Source organism: Micromys minutus (genome assembly GCF_963924665.1).
Source record: "Micromys minutus genome assembly, chromosome: 10".
NCBI lineage: Eukaryota > Metazoa > Chordata > Mammalia > Rodentia > Muridae > Micromys > Micromys minutus.
The window spans coordinates 10754225-10774180 of NC_137979.1; the positions used below are offsets into that span (position 1 = coordinate 10754225).

At 47.3% G+C, this 19956-nt stretch overlaps 1 protein-coding gene across 2 annotated transcripts; it reads left to right on the plus strand.

The window, feature by feature from the left end:
- Positions 1–450: 450 nt before the first annotated feature.
- SH3BP5L (SH3 binding domain protein 5 like) lies at positions 451–14630 on the plus strand. Of its 2 annotated transcripts, none has more exons than XM_080922697.1 (7): positions 451–525; positions 987–1596; positions 6801–6863; positions 7011–7139; positions 10954–11115; positions 12209–12382; positions 12875–14630. In XM_080922697.1, the coding sequence occupies exons 2-7, from the start codon at positions 1414–1416 to the stop codon at positions 13340–13342; spliced, it is 1179 nt and encodes a 392-aa protein (XP_080778823.1). In that variant the 5' UTR covers positions 451–525; positions 987–1413; the 3' UTR covers positions 13343–14630. The 2 variants fall into 2 exon arrangements, with proteins under 2 accessions (XP_080778823.1, XP_080778822.1); XM_080922696.1 differs by having other exon boundaries at positions 454–515.
- The last annotated feature ends 5326 nt before the right edge of the window (positions 14631–19956 follow it).

A 19956-nucleotide genomic window follows, 5' to 3' on the forward strand; every position in this document is an offset into this window, starting at 1 on the left:
TTGAAAAACCATTTTCGTTTTGTTAACAATACCCGACCGGAGCGCGGAGACCGCCGGAACCGGAAGCCACCTCACTTCCTGTTTACGCCAGCAGTGACTGTCCACAACCCCGCCCTTGTTCCTGAGACAAAGATGGCCGCTCTCTGGTACGACACTATTGCTAGCATTTCTCGAATTTGGAGGGACTATCGATCTCCATCATCTGCTGTAGTTTTCCTCAGAAACTCATACTCATGCCTTTATTTCATTTAGGCTTGGTTTGTGGGTGAACTAGAAGCAAGGAACGGCGACGTTGGACACAGAGTGCTGCCATCTTGTACGGACGCTGAAAGCTAGCACGCCGAGCGTTGAATTTACATTGGGCAATACTAGTCAGAGAGGAAGAGAGAAAAATAGCGTTGTTACGCGATGGCGTATTTCCGTTTCCTCTCCGCCAGGGCGTTTTTGGTTGGACGGTCTTGTTGCGGAGGGAGGGGGAAGATTGTTTGCTCCGTAGATGCTCCCCGTATAAGAAGGTAAACTGAGGTAAAGCCGGGAAGGGGATTTTTTTCCTCCTGGTTTTATGGGATGGCTGGGACTCAGACGTTGGGTCCGCGAAAGAGTATGCGGTTGGAGCCTGGAGGCTTAGATGGCCCCCAGGGCTGGAGAGGCAAGATTGGGGGACAGAGATGAAATTGCAAAGCCGGTCCGGGTAGAGAGGGGACGGGCCTCATCTAAAAGGGTGTGGTGGAGAGGGTGGGGCTCAGAAGGAAGTTTGGAAGGGGAGGGACTGTAGAGGGGCTGCGAAAGGAGCAGGGACGGGCGCAGAGTCGAACCTGAAGTCCTTGAGGCCTGAGGAAAGAAGTTGAGCTGGCTACTAGTCGGATCATGGGAGTGTGTGTTGGGAATACAGTGGTGTCTTTGGGAGACCCTGGACTTGAAGGAGGCTGCTGGCCAAGGTTCTGATGCTGACATCATATGTAATTTGGCCTTTTTTTCTCCCGCAGCTCCCCAGAGGCGCATCTCCTATCCTCTGCTTGGATTTAGCCTTCTCTCCGTCTGCCGCCACAGCCTGGAGGCGCCTGCCTCTACCCTCCCGAATGGTGCTCCTCTTCACAGGCGTCGGCCCAGGATCCAGGCCCCCTTTGCTCCCTGGTTTGGAGCTGTTGTTGTTGGGGTCTCTTGGTGGACTCCCTGTGGTGGGGTGTGAAGAACTTTTGCACAGACGAGTCTTTAGTTATAGGGACCTCATTAGCAGTTTGAATCTCAGCCTCTAACTGAACGCGAGGCCCTTCTGTGCTCCTTCTTTTCGGCCTTTGAGAAGAGAAAACCCTTCTCTATTACATCCAAAGCCCAGGAAGCCTCAAGCTGGGGCCCTGGTCCCAGCATGCCAGCCCTCTCTTGTGCATAGGGCTCTGCCCTCTTCCAGCCAGCATGGCTGATCTCAAAAAGGCTCCAGGGGGCCGGGAGACTCCACAGGGGGAACTGCGGCCAGAAGTTGTAGAGGATGAAGTCCCTAGGAGCCCTGTCGCAGAGGAGCCTGGAGGAGGTGGAAGCAACAGCAGTGAGACCAAATTGTCCCCTAGAGAGGAGGAAGAACTGGATCCTAGGATACAGGTGAGAGAACTGATGGAGGTAGGAAGGCCAGATGGCAGACTTGCTGAAGAGCTGTTACATGAATGAGGCCTTAGACTTATCTCTCACAGTTGGTCGCAGTGGGGAAGGAAAGCAAGTGTGTACCCAAAACATGGTAGTTCAGTGTGACAAGTGCCAAAAGTGTTTCTGAAGTGCTGATGGAGAGCAGGGACCCTGCCTGAGTGCTTGGGGCATAGATCCTTTAATTGTCGTTTCTGAATAAGCAAAGGGATTGCTAGCTCAGATACCTTATGTATACTGGAGGCAAGAGGAGGCGACCAAGACTAAGAGACAGATTTGAGGCTGAGGAACTCTTTCCCCCCTCTTTACCTTCTCAGGGGTGTCTCAGAATCATTTGAGTTGTGAGACCTTTCAGGTATTTGAAAGGCCTTGTAAGGTTTGGGCCTATAAGGACATCAACCCCGTCCCCTGTCTTTGAGACAGGATATTCTGTGTAGCCCTGGCGGTCCTGGAACTTGATTTGTAGAGTTAGGGTGGCCTAAAACTCAGAGATCTGCTTGCTTTTGCCTCCTGAGTTCTGGGATTAAAGTGCATGCCACCATGCCCAGCAGGGAATCTCTTAAATTGCAAAGATTTATATCAGTTTCGATCGGTCCTTAATATACATTCCTGGCTCTTGGAATTGTTTGTTTACCAAAAGAATATCAGAAGAACAGTTTGCTGTCATGGAATGTGCACAGTCTAGTTGGTAAACCAGAGACGTGGTTGTGTAAGAGACAGCAGGGAACTGGATATGAGGAAGACTGTGGAGGGGCTGGCTGTCTAGGACAAGCTTAGTTATCTGTAGTGTTTCAGGGTATTATCTAAGATGGACCGTATAGGAACGTTTCTTGGGCTGCTAAATGCCAGTATGTGCTGTGTGTTTGGGGCCCAGGTCTACCATTTAGGTAGGTTGCATCTCTGAAATTCTGTTATTGGGAAAGTGTTTAACTCCTTCTACTTAGCCAGAACATCCTAGAGCTTGAATTCTTGGGCTTCTCCATCAATAAACCTTACTGGGTAATTTCAATGAATTGCAAAGAAAGTAAATCCTGTCCTGGTATGGGTGTGGGTGAGTGTGTGTGTGCATGTGTGTGTGAGTGTGTAAGTGTGCCTGTGTATGTGTGTATGTATGTGTGCATGTGTGTGTGCTTGTGTATGTGTGTATGTATGTGTGCATGTGTATGTGCATGTGTATGTGTGCCTGTGTGTGTGTGTGTGTGTGTGTGTACTAAGGCTCCTTGGGTTGTATTTGAGCTTATAATGGAGCATTGGTGAGCTATTCCTTTCTGGCATGAGTCCACAGTTTTCAGGTGGAGAGCACAGCATTTGCCTTGTGTAGTAGCAGTTTTTTGGGTGCTGAGGAGGTGAGTTAGTATATGTTTGAAGTTCATTTTAATGTTGATAGTATTCTGTATCACATGCCTTGAAAATATACTTCAGTTCCTTCAGGGAGTGTCTGCTTTTCTGGATGAACACATTTAATGTGTCTCCATTAGCAGATCCATCAGGATCCTCGAAAGATCTTTAAGAAACATTCTCGCTTACTTTGCTGGATAGGATGAGATTGAAATGAAAGCATGACCAGGGCCAGGTCCACTAGGCAATGGTAGCCCAGAGGTCGGGCTCTGACCTATTTTAGAATTTTTTGAATTTCTCAAATGATTTTCCTCAGGGTGAAGCTCTCTAATGTGGGGCTGGGTTTCCACGGCTGACAGGCAGGTAGCTAATGATTGTCATCTGGTGAGATCTCTCTGGAAGTAGATGGGAGACTAGGCCATAGGGGCCTGCAGTATGTGTTTGTTTGCCATTCCAGAAAAGGCTGTGTCTCCATCGGGGCCTCATTGAATTACTGGAGTTCCTTATGTCCTCCAGCTTTCAGAAAGAGGGTCTTGGTAGATAGAAGTGGGGGGTGTTGGACAAAGGGTTTGGTGATGCCAGGGTTGGCCTGTCCTCTCTGGTTTTCTCTGCCTGCCCCACCGGACCCCACCCCTTATTTTGGTAAGACAGTATTTCATGTAGTTCAGGGTGGTTTTAAACTCACTGTATCGCTCATGCTGGCTTGAATTCCTGATCCTTTTGTCTCTGCATCCTGAGTCTGAGATTATAGGTCTGTGCCACCGTGATCCATGGACACACTCGCTTAACTCCCAGTTCTTCAGGGTGACGTTGCAACCTCAGAGTCCTCAACTCGAGCGTTGGCATAACTAAAACAAGAGTCATCACCCTAGCCCTACTGACTCATCATCTGCCAAAGAGGACTGGGAGCGTCCAGAGTGGAACAGAAACACTGTAGTCAAGCGCCCATGCTTTGACTCAGTGGCCTGGCATTCTGGGAATGTATCCAGGGTGTCCCAAGAAGGTCATCCTCCTGCTGCTGCTAGCTTTCTGACAGATGATGCATGCTGACTCAGACTCTGTCCTCCCTGAATTCCATTTTCAATGAGTGCCAGGAGTTCCTAGTGGAACAGGCCAAATGGAATGTGTTGCTGACTGTCCACAACAGCACTTTGGGTGCTCAGTGGCCTCCCACTGTGCCCTGCCATTGTGCTTCAGCTTGGGCTGCTTCTCCCTGCCTACCATGGGGGCTTCTCTTTGTCCTGTTGGAGTGTCGTGAGCACTAGGCTGATCTGTCAACACACTTGTAGTGTTTTGTTCAGGGTGACCTTGAACTTACCATCTCTGTCTCAGCTTTGCAAATGTTGGGGTTACAGGTACGTGACACTATAATTGGCAGCAGGGATTTTTTTTTTTCTTTTTCTTTTTTAATTGTAAGGGGTGGTAGTTCCTATATTTAACTAAGGAAAAAAAAATCAATCAAACAAATAAACAAGAAATAAAACAACACAGGGTTTTACTCTGTAGCCCTGGAACTTGCTGTATAGATTAGGCTGGTCTTGAGCTCATAGAGACCTTTCTGCCTCTGCCTTCCAAGAGTTGGGATTAAAAGTGCGAGCCACCAGGCCCAGTTCTAGTGGGTTTTTTTTTTTTTTTAAGATTTCTTTATTTATGAGTACACTGTAGCTGTCTTCAGACACACCAGAAGAGGGCATCAGATCTCATTACATATGGTTGTGAGCCACCATATGGTTGCTGGAATTTATTTGAACTCAGGATCTCTGGAAGAACAGTCAGTGCTCTTAACCTCTGAGCCGTCTCTCCAGCCCCCCAGTTCTAGTTTTACTTTTTAAATGTTGGGTTGATAGCTGAGTGTGGTGGTGCACAGTTTTGATTTTTTTGTTTTTGTTTGTTTGTTTTGAGATAGGATTTCTCTGTGTAGACCTGTCCTGGAATTCACTCTGTAGACCAGGCTAGCCTTGAATCTGCCTACCTTTGCCTCTCAAGTGCTGAGATTAAAGGTGTGCATGTACCAGGCAATGCTGGTATACATTTTTTTAATGTTCTTTTTTTTTTAATTGGATATTCTCTGTATTTACATTTCAAATGTTATACTCTCCTCCCACAACTCCCCTTCCTCCTCCCTTAAAGATTTGTTTATTCTATATAAGTAGCTATCTTCAGAAACACCAGAAGAGGACATCAGATCTCATTATAGATGGTTGTGAGCCACCATATGGTTGCTGGGATTTGAACTCAGGACCTCTGGAAGAGCAGACAGTGCTCTCCAGTGCTGGTACACATTTTTAATCTCAGTACCAGGGACACTAAGCCAGGAGGCTTAAAGAGTTTGAAAGAAATGGCCTTTGGAAAATGAACTATCCTATGTGCGTTCACAACATTGTTCCACGAATGACTCTGTCCAGCACAGTCAGCCAGGTTCATGGCTCTTCTGAGACAAGCTGTGCCTAGGTTCATGTCCTTGTTCCTGATTCCACTGGAACGGCCAAGTATGGTGAGTGGGAGCCAACATCACATCTATGGAGATGGGCTAAGATGGGGATGTTGCTATCTAATAATGTCTGCCATGGGTGAGCAGCAGGCAGACTGGGCTGTGAAGGCATAGTCTGGAGTTGAGCACCTGCTTTGTGGAACCTGTAACTAAGTACCTGGAATTTCCAGATACAGAGCCCTTGGCACAGCCTGGGCGCTTAAGGAGCATCCTCAGATCCTCAGGGTCTGGGATTGGATACGTTTTCTTAGGCAAGTGAGAATGGTTCGTGGCCAGCCCCCTTTCCAGCTCCATGCCACAGCCCTGGAAGATATAGGGTGATACATACTCATAGTTTAAATAGTAGCTAAGAGAGGTTGTACTGTACTGGATGGGATCTGGGCTTCTGTTGTAGTCCAGGAGGTCAAAAATCCTCTTGCACCCTTACCTGGTCCTTACCTTGATCATCTGCCAAGCCCTGGTGTTTCTGTGTCCTGTGTCCTGCATTTCCTTGAAGTCTTTCCCTTTTTCTTTCACCTGAAACACAATAGATAGCTTTTATTTTGTCTTACTTGTCTCTGCTGGAATACTTGCCCTCCTCTGCCTTCTTGCTAGGAAGATGTGCTCCAGGTATCTCGCTCTGGCCTTCTGCCCAGGTGGGTGCCATCTTCACACAGATTTACTGCTGCCGAGAGCCTGTGGCTCACAGACGTGAGTCACGACCTCTCTGTGTCTGTGTTCTACATTCCTGTATAAGATTTTTAAAAAACTGTACATGTGTTTTGCCTGTACATTTTATATAGACTGGAAAAGGACATTGGATGCCCTGGAAATGGAATTACAGATGGCTGTGAACGACCATGTGGGTGTAGGAAACTAAACCTGGGTCCTCTGTAAGAGCAACAAGTAGTCTTAACCTCTGAGCCATCTCTCCAGCCCCTGTGTTCCACATTTTTCTCAATGTATGTACCAGGAAGTATGTAGTAAGTATGTGTTGAGTGAGTGGTCCTCCTGGCCAGGGAGAAGAGTCCTTCATCTCCTAGGACTCTTCCCTCATTGAGAGGAAATGATGTGTTCTAGTGGAGAGTAAGGCTCACTGCTACCCTGTTCTATGTCTGCTGTATTCCCAGATCTGGAGTTTCCTTATCCCTGCAGTGGGGGTTTGAGTACTCAGTTAAGTGAAACCATGAAGATTACAGGGGCCTAGACAAGATGCCCCTGGGACAGTCCCTCTCACCCTTTTTCAAGTGACTCACTTGTTCCCGAGTCTGCTGGGACTTTCTGGTTTTCCTCTCTGCTCAGTGTAGTTGATTTGAGGTTGCTTCCTTCTGTTCTAACTCACATGCTTCTTTGGCAGGAGGAGCTGGAACATCTGAACCAGGCTAGTGAGGAAATCAACCAGGTGGAGCTGCAGCTGGATGTGAGTCTCTTTCCTCACAGTCTTAGGTTGCTCTCTGGAGATTTCTCTATTTGTGTTTTCCTAAGTTGAGACAGTGGTAGAGGAAGGGGTGTGTTGAAGAAACGAGGTTCTGTGACCTGTATGCTTGTTTTCCACATCGCTTGCCAGGAGGCCAGGACCACCTACCGGAGGATCCTGCAGGAGTCAGCAAGGAAGCTTAACACACAGGGCTCTCAGCTGGGGAGCTGTATTGAGAAGGCCCGGCCCTACTATGAGGCTCGACGACTGGCTAAGGAGGTATGCCTGTATTCTAACTTTATTTCTGTTGCTGTGACAAATACCAAGACCAAAAGTACCTTAGGGGAGGAAAAGGTTTATGTGATTTATGCCTCCAGTTCAGTCCATCGTTGATAGAAGACACCACAGGAGCTCAAGCAAGAACTTGGGTAGAACCATGGAGGAACCCTGCTTGCTTGCTCATTTGAAGGCTTATACTTAGCTAGCTTTTCTATATAGACCAGAACCACTTGACTAGGAAATGGTGCCACCCATAGTGGGCTGGGCCCCTTTACATCAGTTAAACAATCAAGATCTCCACCATAAACATCTCCACAGGCCAGTTAGATTGGATGGTCCCTCGGCTGAGATTCCCTTTTCGGGTGTCTCTAGGCTGTGCCAAGTTGACAGAACTAAGTAGGACAGTTTGACCTATAATCAGGAAGGGCTTCATGCAGGGTCTGTCTGTCAGTCTTCAGTCTCTGTATGGAATGGGGAATAAAGCATCATACTTAAGGGCATGGCCATGCTCTTAACAGGCTCTGAGTTGAGGAGGTTCTTAAAGTTGTAGGGAATGTGTTACTGGGCCAGTGAGATGGCTCAGTGGATAGAAATACTTCCTGCCTGACGATCCGAGATCATTCACTGGGATCCACATGGTGAAAGGAGAGAACTGACCTCTGTGTATTGTCCTCTGACCTCCACATGTTTGGTGTGACATTTGTACTGAGATACACATATACATATATATACACACAATAAATACATAAATGGAAGAAAATGGTCTCATGGCCAAGCTGGGTGGAGGCATTGGGATCTGTTAAGAAATTTTGTTCAGTTCCACTAATAGCTTTATTCTTTCTATCCTTCCTTCTTCCTTCTCTTCTTTTCCTCTTCATTCCCCTCTTCCACCTTCCCTTGGGCTGGGATCAAACCCAGGGACTTGGGAACAGTGGACAAAGACTGTAGTGCTAAGTACCACCCATAGGTGCCACCTGCTGCTGTGCTTTAGTAGTTAGGGTTAGGGTACACCTAGTGTGTCTCCCCCCACCCCTCTCTCTGAGACATGGTCTTTCTACAGAGCTCTAGCTATAGTAGAGTTCTCTATGTAGACCAGGCTGGCCTCAAACTCAGAGAGATCTGACTGCCTTCGCTTCCTGACCGTGTGCTGGGATTAAGGGCATGAGCCACCACGCACTGGCTCAATATCCTGTTTTGATTTTTTTGGTCATTTTATTGCATTAATATTTGCTATTATTACTGGGAATAGGTTTTTGTTTATCACAAAATAAGTGACCCATATGGTTTCTACTCTATATCATCACCATGTTATTACTTACAATGCAAACTCTACTCAAACTAGCCAGTTTACACTCATTTTCATATGAGACACTTCTTAGTAATGTGCTTTTCTTCAGAGTTTTACATTTTGAACCACTTAAATTTGATGACAAAAGAGAGCTTGTAACTATATATAGCTTTATATCTAAATTAAACAAAATATAGAAATTGTAGCAAGGAGGGGAAGCAGATGTTCATTCTCCTCCCACCCCTCCGCAGACCATTCCTTAGCTTCCAGATATTTCTTTTCTTTTTTTAAATAAAGATTTATTTATTTACTATGTATACAGTATTCTGCTTACATGTACACCTAAACACCAGAAGAGGGCATCAGATCCCATTACAGATGGTTGTGAGCTACCGTGTGGTTTCTAGGAATTGATCAGGTTCTCTGGAAGAGCAGCCAGTGCTCTTAACCTTTGAGCCATCTCCCAAGCCTCTTCCAGATATTTCTTAAGTTTGCATATATGAGAGATTTAGCTCTAAGTAACATAAACTGATTATTAGCATTCATTTGAAAGCAAACACATGAATACTCTTTGCTCAGGAATTTAAAAATTCTTCTTCAATTTGTATATTTTATTAATACTGCCAAATTGATAGTTATTCTTTTTTTAATAATAATACTGTTTATAAATATCTTATTCCTCAACCTATAATAAAAACTTTGACTTGGTAACTTCTGGATCACTTTGTGAAATGTGCAAACTATTTCTGTTTTTAGAGAAGTGCAGATTGATGAGGTATGAGAAATCTGATTTCTTAAAAGACATACGCGTGTGCAGAGCTTAAAGGTCTGAGAGTCTGAACTGATTTTTTAAAAAATTTTATTGGATATTCTCTGTATTTATATTTCAAATATTATGCCCTCCCCCCATTCCCTTCCCTCCTCCCCCTCAACTTGGTTCCATGAAGCTGCTCCCTCTCCCAATCACCCTCTCAGTACCTTGATGATGATGATGTTGTCCTTCCCATGAGGGTGCAAATCTCTCAGCTATTTCAGCCCTTTCTCTAGCTCTTTCATTGAGGTTCCTATGTTCAGTCTGATGTTAGCTGCAAGCATCCTCATCTGTATCTGTATGACTCTGGGAGAGCCTCTGAGGAGACATTCATGTCTGGTTCCTGCCAGTAAGCACTTCTTGGCATTAGCAGTAGTGCTTGGGTTTGGTGGCTGCATATGCAGTGGTTCTCCAGGTCAGGCTGTCTCTGCAGATCTTTTCTTCAATCCCTGCTCCTCTATTTGGCCTTGTATTTCCTCCCCTGTTTTGTTCTCCCTTCTAAGAAGGACTGAGGGATCCACATTCTGGTCTTCTTCTATTTTAGCTTCATAAGGTCTGTGGATGGTTTCTTGGGTATTCCAAGCTCTTTTTGGCAAGGGCGTGAGCTGATTCTTGACTCGTGGCTGTTTAATGCTGTGTGTGCCCAGCACATGTTCATACCAGCTCTGGAAACCAGTGTGTTAGTTGCCATGACTCTGTTTCTTTAGATTCTATCATCAGCTAAACGTGTGTTCTTCCCCATCCTAATGTCTCTGTATTTTGCTTTTTTGTTTTAAAACCACTTTGTTATGAATTCTATAAAAATGGGGTCATGTAATCTGTGCTGTTTTTGTTCCTTCATCTTCTCTGTATAACTGTATTATGACTTAACACCAAAGCTCTCCACAACCACCTTCTGGTAGTGGACTGCTTTGTGGGGCTGGAGAGCTGGCTCAGTCATTAGTACTTTGCTACTGAACCACACCCTAGCCCTGTGTCATACTTTAAAAGCCCAAGGACTATTTTTTTTTTTTCCTTTCTTTTTCCCTTGGTTGTCCTGGATCTTGTTGTGTAGAATGGGCTGACTTTGACCTTGAACTCACAGAGACCTACCTGCCTCTTCCTCCCAAATGGTAGGAATTAGAGGGTGAGGCACTAGGTCTGGCTAAGCTATTTCCATTTATATGGAATATAAATAAGACATACTCTTTTAGTCAGTTTTCTATAACTAGAAGCTGGGGGTCACCCCAGGTTTTTGCTTGGCTAGCACTGGTTGATTATCTCTTATCTTAATTTCGGGTAGAGCATAGCATGTTTCCTATGTTGAACTGATAACAGATACTATACTTGATCTTAGTCAATGAGCTGAGAAACAGTCTATTGAAATTTTGGGCGAGGACATATTTTTAGATTTTTTTTTCTTCAGATTTTGGACTATGTGCCTACACATAATGACGTACCTTGGAGACAGCAATCAAACAAGGAACCCATGTATCTGATAAGCATCTTCTATATAGCCTGATATATGCCAGTGGTTTTTATTTATGTGTATGTATATGGGCGAGTTTGCTAGAGTTCATGTGGTCACCATGCACTGGCATTATCTTTCCTATTACTTATTTCTACAGTTTTTTTTCTAATAAGTGGGCCTTCCATTTTCCCTGTCCTTACCTCCTCGAGGGATCAGTGACTGGGGTTCTGGCGGGCTCCCCATCCTGATGGTGCTGTCCCCACAGGCCCAGCAGGAGACACAGAAGGCAGCACTGCGGTACGAACGGGCCGTGAGCATGCACAATGCCGCCCGGGAGATGGTCTTTGTGGCTGAGCAGGGTGTCATGGCTGACAAAAATCGACTGGACCCTACATGGCAGGAGATGCTCAACCACGCCACCTGTAAGGTGAGGGGTGCTGCCAGCAGATCCCCTTCCCTGCTCCTTCGCTGGTCCTTTACGTCCCTACTCCTCCTGGTTCCTCTACCACTCCAGCCTTCCCTCAGCTTCGGTTTCCTTTAAGGTGGAACCTGTCCTACGTCTGCTCAGCTTAGCCTCCCAGCTTCCATTCTTCCATTTCTCTCTTAGAAAGCCTCCTCTCCACTCCTGAGCTCCTCCCAGGCAGTGGCTCTGGATTCAGTACTCACATGTTAGGTTCAGCTTTGTGAGTCCCTGTTCCTGTTTCCAGAAAGTTTTCCCTTCACTGGTCCTGCACTCTGTCAGTGTATGTTGGAGGTATAATTTGTTATACCATTTACAAGCTCCTAAAACTAGACTGGGCAAAGGGGCGCCCTGGCCTGGGCTTATTGTGCCCCTTCAGCATGTTCAGGGCTGTATCAACTTCTGGATAGTGACTGTGTCTTTCAGTTCTTTAAATACACAGAGAAGTCACTGTTCTGTGGTGGGCCCTGTGAAGAGAGTGTAGTGAGAGAAGGAAGGGTGTGGAACCACGGGGTTGGGGGGAACCCATGAGCTTGCCTGGTTCCGGGAGACAAGGTGCCTGGAACCTGCACCTGTCCCCTGCTCACATAAAGCTCCAGGCTACACACAGATAGGGAGGCTGTGGAAGCTATGAGAACCCAACATGACTCTGTGCTTCTTGTCTCTGACCTGAAGCCATTGTCACTGAGGCATGCCTCAGAACTGATGTCTGCACAGTTGCAATGTTTAGGATGTTCAGCCATGTTTAGGAGGGACTGAGCTGGCTGTGGTAACTTTCTGTGGTATCAGGAGAGCTGAGGGGCAGCTCATACAGGTGATGACAGGCAAGGCAGTGGGGAAGAGGTTTACAGAAGCATGCGCTCGAGATACGTGTCCAGAAGAGATGGTAAGAAGCTCTTATGGCCCGAGTCCTGTCTTACTCTGTAGACAGCAGGGTGGAGAGGGCTTTGCAGGCTTCCTGTTCAGGTTCCCTCCGGGCAGTGTGCATATTGGCAGCCTAGGGCTGATACCCTGTGTACACCAGCTCACTGATGTGTGTCCCCTGCCCAACATGGGCCAGGTGAACGAGGCAGAGGAAGAGCGTCTTCGAGGTGAGCGGGAGCATCAGCGTGTGACGAGGCTGTGCCAGCAGGCCGAAGCTCGGGTCCAGGCCCTGCAGAAGACCCTCCGGCGGGCCATTGGCAAGAGCCGCCCCTACTTTGAGCTCAAGGCTCAGTTCAGCCAAATCCTGGAGGTAGCTGATGGGGGAGGATGGGCAGGTAGAGCGAGTGCTGGTGTGCTTCTTAGGTCAGGGCCTGGAACTGACAAGGGTAAAACCTAGACCAGCCAGTGTTCAGAATGGCCCTGCAGGAGTGGGAGGCAGGGCTGAGCGGCCTGTGTTGGTAGAGAACACTGATCAAGAAGCAAAGGTAAATGGGAAAGTGAGAAGTAATGGGAGGTGAGAATGGGGGAGAAGCAGTCAGGTGGGGGGAGGGAGAAAGGGAGGAGGAGCCAGTTGGGTGAAGACCTGGGAGGAGGGGCTCAGGTCAGAGGAACATTCAGAGGACAGTAGGGCTGGAGAGAGTATTGCAGTTCAGAGATGCTGAGGGCGTCTGGGGGCTCTGAGGTAAGAGGTCTAACCTTAGGGACACGTGCCGAGTGGGTCTGAAGACATCTCAAGGGTTTGCCTGTGTTTTTTTTTTTGGTTTTTTTTTTTTTTTTTTGGTTTGTTTGTTTGTTTCTGCAGGAGCACAAGGCCAAGGTGACAGAACTGGAGCAGCAGGTGGCACAGGCCAAGACCCGCTACTCGGTGGCCCTGCGTAATCTGGAGCAGATCAGCGAGCAGATTCATGCCAGGCGCCGGGGCTTGCCCCCTCACCCCCTGGGCCCACGGCGATCCTCCCCTGTTGGGGCTGAAGCTGGACCTGAGGGCACTGAGGATGGGGACAGTGGGATTGAAGGGGCGGAGGGTGGGGGCCTAGAGGAGGGCAGCAGCCTTGGACCTGGCCCAGGCCCAGATACGGACACGCTGAGCCTATTAAGTCTACGCACTGTGGCCTCTGACCTGCAGAAGTGTGACTCAGTGGAACACCTGCGTGGCCTCTCGGACCATGCTAGTCTAGATGGCCAAGAACTGGGAGCCCAGAGCCGGGGACGCCGGGGAAGTGACAGCGGAGTCCGAGGGGGCCGGCACCAACGCAGTGTCAGTCTGTAGCTCTGTGGCCAGAGCTAGCTTGATTTCTACCATGGGCAATCAGGGCCCCACAGGCCTTCCCTCCTCAAGTCCTGTTTGCTCCAGATCCTGGTCTGCAGTCTTCCTCGGGCAAGATCGGCTGTCTCAGTCCTGTGTCCCTAGCTTCCTCACTGTTCTTTCTCTCAGGAGGTAGCTCTCTCTTTGCCTTACCCACCTAGAAGGCTTGCTCTCTGGCCCTGTCTCCTCTTCCTCTGCTGGATCTCCCATCTCTCTGATGCCCTCTTGTTTTCCTCTTCTGACCTGACTTCCGTTTGTCTGGCTTTTCCCCCTCAGGGAACTTGGTCTAGAACACACTGGAGGTCATGTGAGAACGTGAGCTTCCTAGCCCAAGTGGTTGGACAGGCCCTGTCTTCCCTGGGGCGTGCCCTAGATATGCTGCTGAGTTCCCAGCAGCCTGTGCTCTTCTCCTGTCCCAGCTTGCCTGTGAGCAATATGTGAAATGTCCATGTGCCTCTGGAAGACACCACCTCTGTCAGTGCACCTCTTGTGACCTTAGCCGCTGAGCTGTGTGTCCTTCATTCAGTGTCAGGTGGGGGAGTTGAACCCCTTTATCAGCACAGGCATTTGGGCCAACTCCAAGTGGCCATTGTCTGTGGTGTGTCTCCAGTTGGGCTGAGCCCTTACAATTGTCAAGGTGCTAGTGGGTCCCTGGTGAGGTCTGTGCTGGAGGGTAGAAATGTGAGTTTCTCAAGGCTGAGGTCGTGCCATCCCCGCCTTCCCCATGTGTGGCGCTGGGCTTGCTTTTTCTTGGTAGAGGTTGAACTGGAGCTTGGCACCCTCCTACAGGGTGGCATTAGGGAACTTGGTGCTCAACTGCTCTCTATCGTTCTTCCTCACAACAGATGGTACCTATGCCAGGAACCTTTGGAGAGCACTTAAGCATGGTCGCAAAGCCTCCTCTCTTATGTGAGAAGAGTTGACTAGAAGTGAGGGGTTCCAACTTCAGAGAGCAGCTCTGGGTGCTGCTCCTGGGTTGTGTGAAGGGAAACCACGCCAGATCTGGGTCCCTTGGAAGAACAGACCTGTCCCTCCAGGAGGACGAGGAGAGTGCTTGCCCAGGGCTGGGAGAAGCGTGCCCGTGACTCGCATGGGATCTCCCAATTTTCAGGTTTCAAGGATGGTCACAATGAGAACCTGTGGGGTTTGAGGTAGCTGTTCAGGAAGAACAGAAATGGAGGACATGATTGTGCGAGTGCATGTGCTGGTGCGCGTGGGAGAGGGCCAGTCCTGGTTTTATTTAAATAAAATAGTTTATGTAACGGTGACGTTTATTGTCTGTTAAAAGAGACGTGGGGGGCTCTTCAAGGAATCAAGATGGTATACACCAGCTGAGAAGAGGGAGCTAGGTGTCTGCTTTTGGGTGGTCACACACAAGCTGAGTGGACAAGGCTGGGGAGCCAGTGCCCCAGAGGCTGTGTTGTACAGTGATGAGTGTCAGGGGTGGCCCTGCTGCAGAGGGCCGGTCGGGTGGAGTGGCCACTGTTCAGAGCACATAGCATCCTGGGTGTGTCTGCTCGTAAACACTGAGACAGGAGAGGGACCAAAGTAGGGACATCTGGTTCTTAAAAATGGTGTGATACCGAGTCTTGAATTTTCAGTAGACAGTGGTTTCTGTCCACTGCAGTATCCAGACATACCCACAGAGAATGACTTCTGAGTTGGAGCACATCTGGCTATAGGTGGGAGAGGCCTGAGTATATTTAGACACTGATGGGAGAGGTAAAGATTGGGCTGAGTTCAGAGTGGAGGGTTCTGCATGTAATAAGACATTTACGATAGTTAAGCTTAGTGGTTTTTTTTTTTTTTTTTTTTTTTTTTGCATGTGTATGGTTTATTCTTTTATGTAAAAAAAAAAAAAAACAAAACAAACAAACACCTAAAATCAGTCTTGGTGAACTTAGTGTAACAATCAGTTTTTAGGAGTGAGCTTTTGATGTGGCCCTAGCCAGCCCCCGGCAGGCGGGGTCCTCGAGGCTTCTGGAGCAGTGGGACATCAGAGGAGAATGCTTCGGCTGTTCCATGCAGTTTGTCCTTGACTTTGTCACCGGCCAGGTCAGAGACTAGGAAGGTCAGGAAATGGTGTTTCCCATGTTTCCTACAAGTGAAAAGACCAGCCTCCTCCGAGGTGCTCCTCCACGGCAAACCCCCATAAAGGTTCTGTCCCACTACCACATGCCACCTAGGGTGACTTCTATATGGTGTCTTCTCTATTGAAGGGCCGGGGTTCCAGCCTCTGTGCTCAGCACACACCCTGTGCTTGGAAACCTTTAAAGGTGGTTTTGTGTCCCCCGCCGCCCCCTCACCCCCAAACCTCCAGCAGTTGACTTGATCATCACAGTGGTTAGGAGGTCAGTATTAAGTGGCACAGGGTCAAGTCTTCAGTCTCTCTAGAAATCTCAGAATTTTATCACAGTGCAGCTGTGTGTGGTGTGAAGTTACAGCGACTGCTACTCAAAATGCTCAAACCCAAGGCTCTGGCCCTTGTGCCCGACAAGAAAATGTTAAGCAGAGGTGGCATTTTTCTTTCTTGGTGTATATTTGACAACTCCAACTTGTGGGAGCAGGGAGGGGGTTTCTCCAGCTGTTAACCACACGCTGTATGCAGCAAGCAGAGGCCACATGAACTCAGAAATCTCCTTGGGCCATGGTGGAGTCACTCGGCTCCCCATCCCTGACCCTGTGTGCAGGGAGAAGGCTGGACTAGGTAGCTAACCTCCGGTAGTCTAAGGCACTTAAGTGGCAGTGACCCCTAGGTTTTGTGTGGGGCGGTTGGTGGGTGATGTAAGGTGGTAGATGTGTTCACAGAAGATGGGATGGGGTGGCAAACTGGGAAGGTAAGTCCAACTTGGGGTAGTCGAGGCTGCTGAAGACACAGCTCTGCATGAGGTACATGCCTGCTGGTGCTGAGTTTCTTCTTCCCTGGGGAAGGCAGCTGGTGCCTAACACACTGTATTAAAAACAAAATAACCCCAAAACACCACAGTTGATATATTCAAGTGAGCCTTGGAGGAAGGGGTTTTCAAGATGAGTTTCTTTCCTGAATAGGAAAGAAAAACATTCTACATCTGGAATATTGTAGGAGCAGGGTCCTGGAGTTAACGGAAGACAGGCTCACCTGCTGCCTCACTGGGAATACTCCGTCTAGGCCACTGGTCTACCCTTTTTAGTCTTTTGAAAATAGATAAAATTATTTTGAAACAAAAAGGTATTGATTACTTATTGGAAAACTCACATATTTTTATCTATAAATCATGAAAAACAAAAATCATTTAAGTCACATATTTCTACTAAAAGGGCTAACTTCCTAGCCACCTTAGATTAAAATATAGCAGAAGGAAACAGTTTTGCAGGCGTTTGGACTTTGTTTTTTCTTTTTTCTTTTCTTTTTTTTTTTTTTAACAGTACAGGGGACCAAACCTATTGAATTCATTATGACAACTGAATTTTACCCCACTCCCCACCACCGACCTGTACCCCACAACTCATTGAGATACACCCTCATTCTGCCTAAGCCTTACATGAGTAAAATATTTAGAATTGAGATTACAAAAGTAACAACTGCTTATAAAAACTTCAAACAGGACAAAACGAAATAGCTTTTCATCCCTCACTCATCACAGAAAGGCCCATCTTCCTGTGGTTTGTTTGGGTCCTGTCTTTCCAAATCTGTACAGATGCAAGCTCACCTTCATTTGGCTCATACCACAGTGTTTTATAATCTGCAAGTACAAGTCACGTGTCTTTAACGTGTTTACATGTTTGCTGGACAGTAGTTCATCATTCAACATCCCTGTAAGGCTGAGTGTGGGATCTCAGCACTGAAGCAGGACAGGAGTTCAAGACCAGCCTGGGTTACATAGAGAGTTGTCTATCTGAGCTACAGAAGAACTTGTCTTAAAAAGCTAAAACCAGGGGCTGGAGAGATGGCTCAGCAGTTAAGAGCACTGTGTGTGTGTGTGTGTGTGTGTGTGTGTGTGTGTAAGTCTAACAGAGTGTAGGAGAGAGAGAGTATGGGGGGGGATCCAATATATTGACCACAGGTCTTCAGGCTTGATGACAAGTCTCTTTAACTGCTGAGCCAACTCACTGGTCCTTCTGATAGGATATTTATTTATTTGGGGTTCTTTATTGAGACAGGGTTTCTCTGTGGAGCCCTGGCTATCCTGGTACTCATTCTAAAGACTGGGCTGGCCTTGAACTTAGAGATCCACCTGCCTCTGCCTCCTTGAGTGCTACTGGGATTAAAGGTGTATGCCACCACCACCCAGCTGTGACGATGAATATACCTTTATGAACCCATAGTCTCAATCACACTGATACATGTATAGGGTGACACCTGTTTTGCTGCCATAAATAAGCCTTTTATCAGGGTGGAGCTGGACAGATGGTGTCTTTCCTTATCTTCCCAGTTGCCCGGTCTATCCTACAGCGGAACCAAAGCTACAAATTCAAATGGAGTCTCCAGGGCAAGCCACATCCTGCAAAAAAAGCTTCACCCTGTTTTTACATGGCACAAAGTGACTTACAGCAGGACACAGCCAGAGCTCTGTAAGCAATGTTTGTGTGAGATTGTCAGAAAATGTCTGGGAGTGGTGAGGCCCGCCTATCCTGAGTATATAGGGCCAGGCTCTCTCTCTCTCTCTCTCTCTCTCTCTCTCTCTCTCTCTCTCTACCTACCTACCTACCTATCTACCTACCTATCTACCGATCTATCTATCTATCTATCTATCTATCTATCTATCTATCTATCTATCTACCTACCTACCTACCTACCTACCTACCTACCTACCTACCTACCTACCTATCTATCTATCTATCTATCTATCTATCTATCTATCTATCTATCTATATTCTGTCCTTAAGCCTGGCCTATTGCTACTTTAGCATCCACACCTGAAAGTGTTTCCACGTAAGAAAACTACTGACTTAGTGTGCTCCACAGTGTAAGTTAATTGTGCTACAGTCTTGGGAGGGCTTCAACCAGATTCTTGAGTGAAGGGCTCACTTTCCCCCTATATCCCTACAAATTTCCCCATCCTTCTAGCCCGTCTTTGTGTCTTAGGTAAGGTTACTATTACTTTGATGAAACACCGTGGCCAAAGCAAGTCCGGAGTAAAAGGTTTGTTTGGCTTACACATTCACATCCTAGTTCATCACCAGAGAAAGTCAGGACAAGAACTCAAGCAGGAGAGGGACCTGAAGGCAGGAGCTGATGCAGAAACCATGAAAGAAGGTTTGAGGGCTTGTTCCTCATGGCTTGCTCAGCCTGCTTTCTTATAGAAACCAGGATCATTAGTCCAGGATTGGCCCCATTCACAGTGAAATGGGCTCTTCCCATCAATCACTAATTAGGAAAATGCCCTACAGCCCATCTTAAGGAGGCATTTTCTTTACTTTTTGTTTTTGTTGTTTTATTTTGAGATAGGGTTATTTTATTTTATTTTTCTATGTAGCCCTGGCTGTCTGTCCTGTAGGCAAGACTGGCCTTAGACTACTAGTGTTAGAAATAAAGGTATGTGCCACCATTACCTGGGAAATATTTATTTATTTTTATGTGCATTGGCGGTTTGCTTACTTATATGTCTGTGTGAGGTGACAGATTCTCTGGAGTTGGAGTTACAGACAATTGAGCTGTCATGTAGGTGCTAGGAATTGAACCCAGGTCTTTGGGAGAGCAGCCAGGGCTCTTACCTGCTGACCCCTCTTTCTAACCCTGGAGGCATTTTCTGAATTGAGGGTCCCTCCCTCCTCTCAAGATGACTTTAGCTTGTGCCAAATTGACACAAAACTATTAGCTTTTCTAAATTTTACTTTTATTCCTGTGTATGTGCATGTTTTGGTGTGTGCCTGAGGAGGCCAGCAGAGGGCACCAGATCCTCTGGAACTGGAGTCACAGGCATTTGTGAGCTGCCCTGGGTGGGTGCTGGGAACTGAACCCAGGTCCTCTGGAAGAGCAGCACACATTCTTAACTGCCGAGCCATCTCCTTAGTCCCACACATATCTTTCTGGTTGAAATATTAAGCTCAGGTAGCTGAGCCTGGCTTGGTGAGGCTGTCTGGCTAAGGCTTGATTGAACTCTAAAAAACAAATAAACAAACAAACAAACCTCTGGGGATAACCTAAAAAAGTGCAAAGTACCTCTGTATAGCATCAGAGAGGAACCGAGCCCCAAGATACGTGTGATTAGCTGAAGGAGGGTTCCTTAGGGAAAGAAGAGGCAGATGTCCAGTGACAGTAGTGGAATAGAGGATTCTCTGTACAGTCCCACTAGCTTTACCACCCTCGCTTACCTTAGGTTTCTAAGGGCTGTTCCTGGGACTCACTGAATTCTTCAGCTGTTGACAGACAGGTTTATGGTGTCAGGGAAATCACTGATAAATGGAGTTTTAAGCAGGCCCCACCCTCTTTGGCTCCAGTGGCCTCTGTTATCCTACCCTGTAACAGGAAACCAGACTCCACGAGAACAGAGTGTGCCTCTCTACAGAAGGCATGTTCACATTCTAAAAGTTATCACTGCAAAGAATGCTCTTTAGGAAGAGGAGCAGGAGAACATGGCTGAGGATTTGCCTGTGAA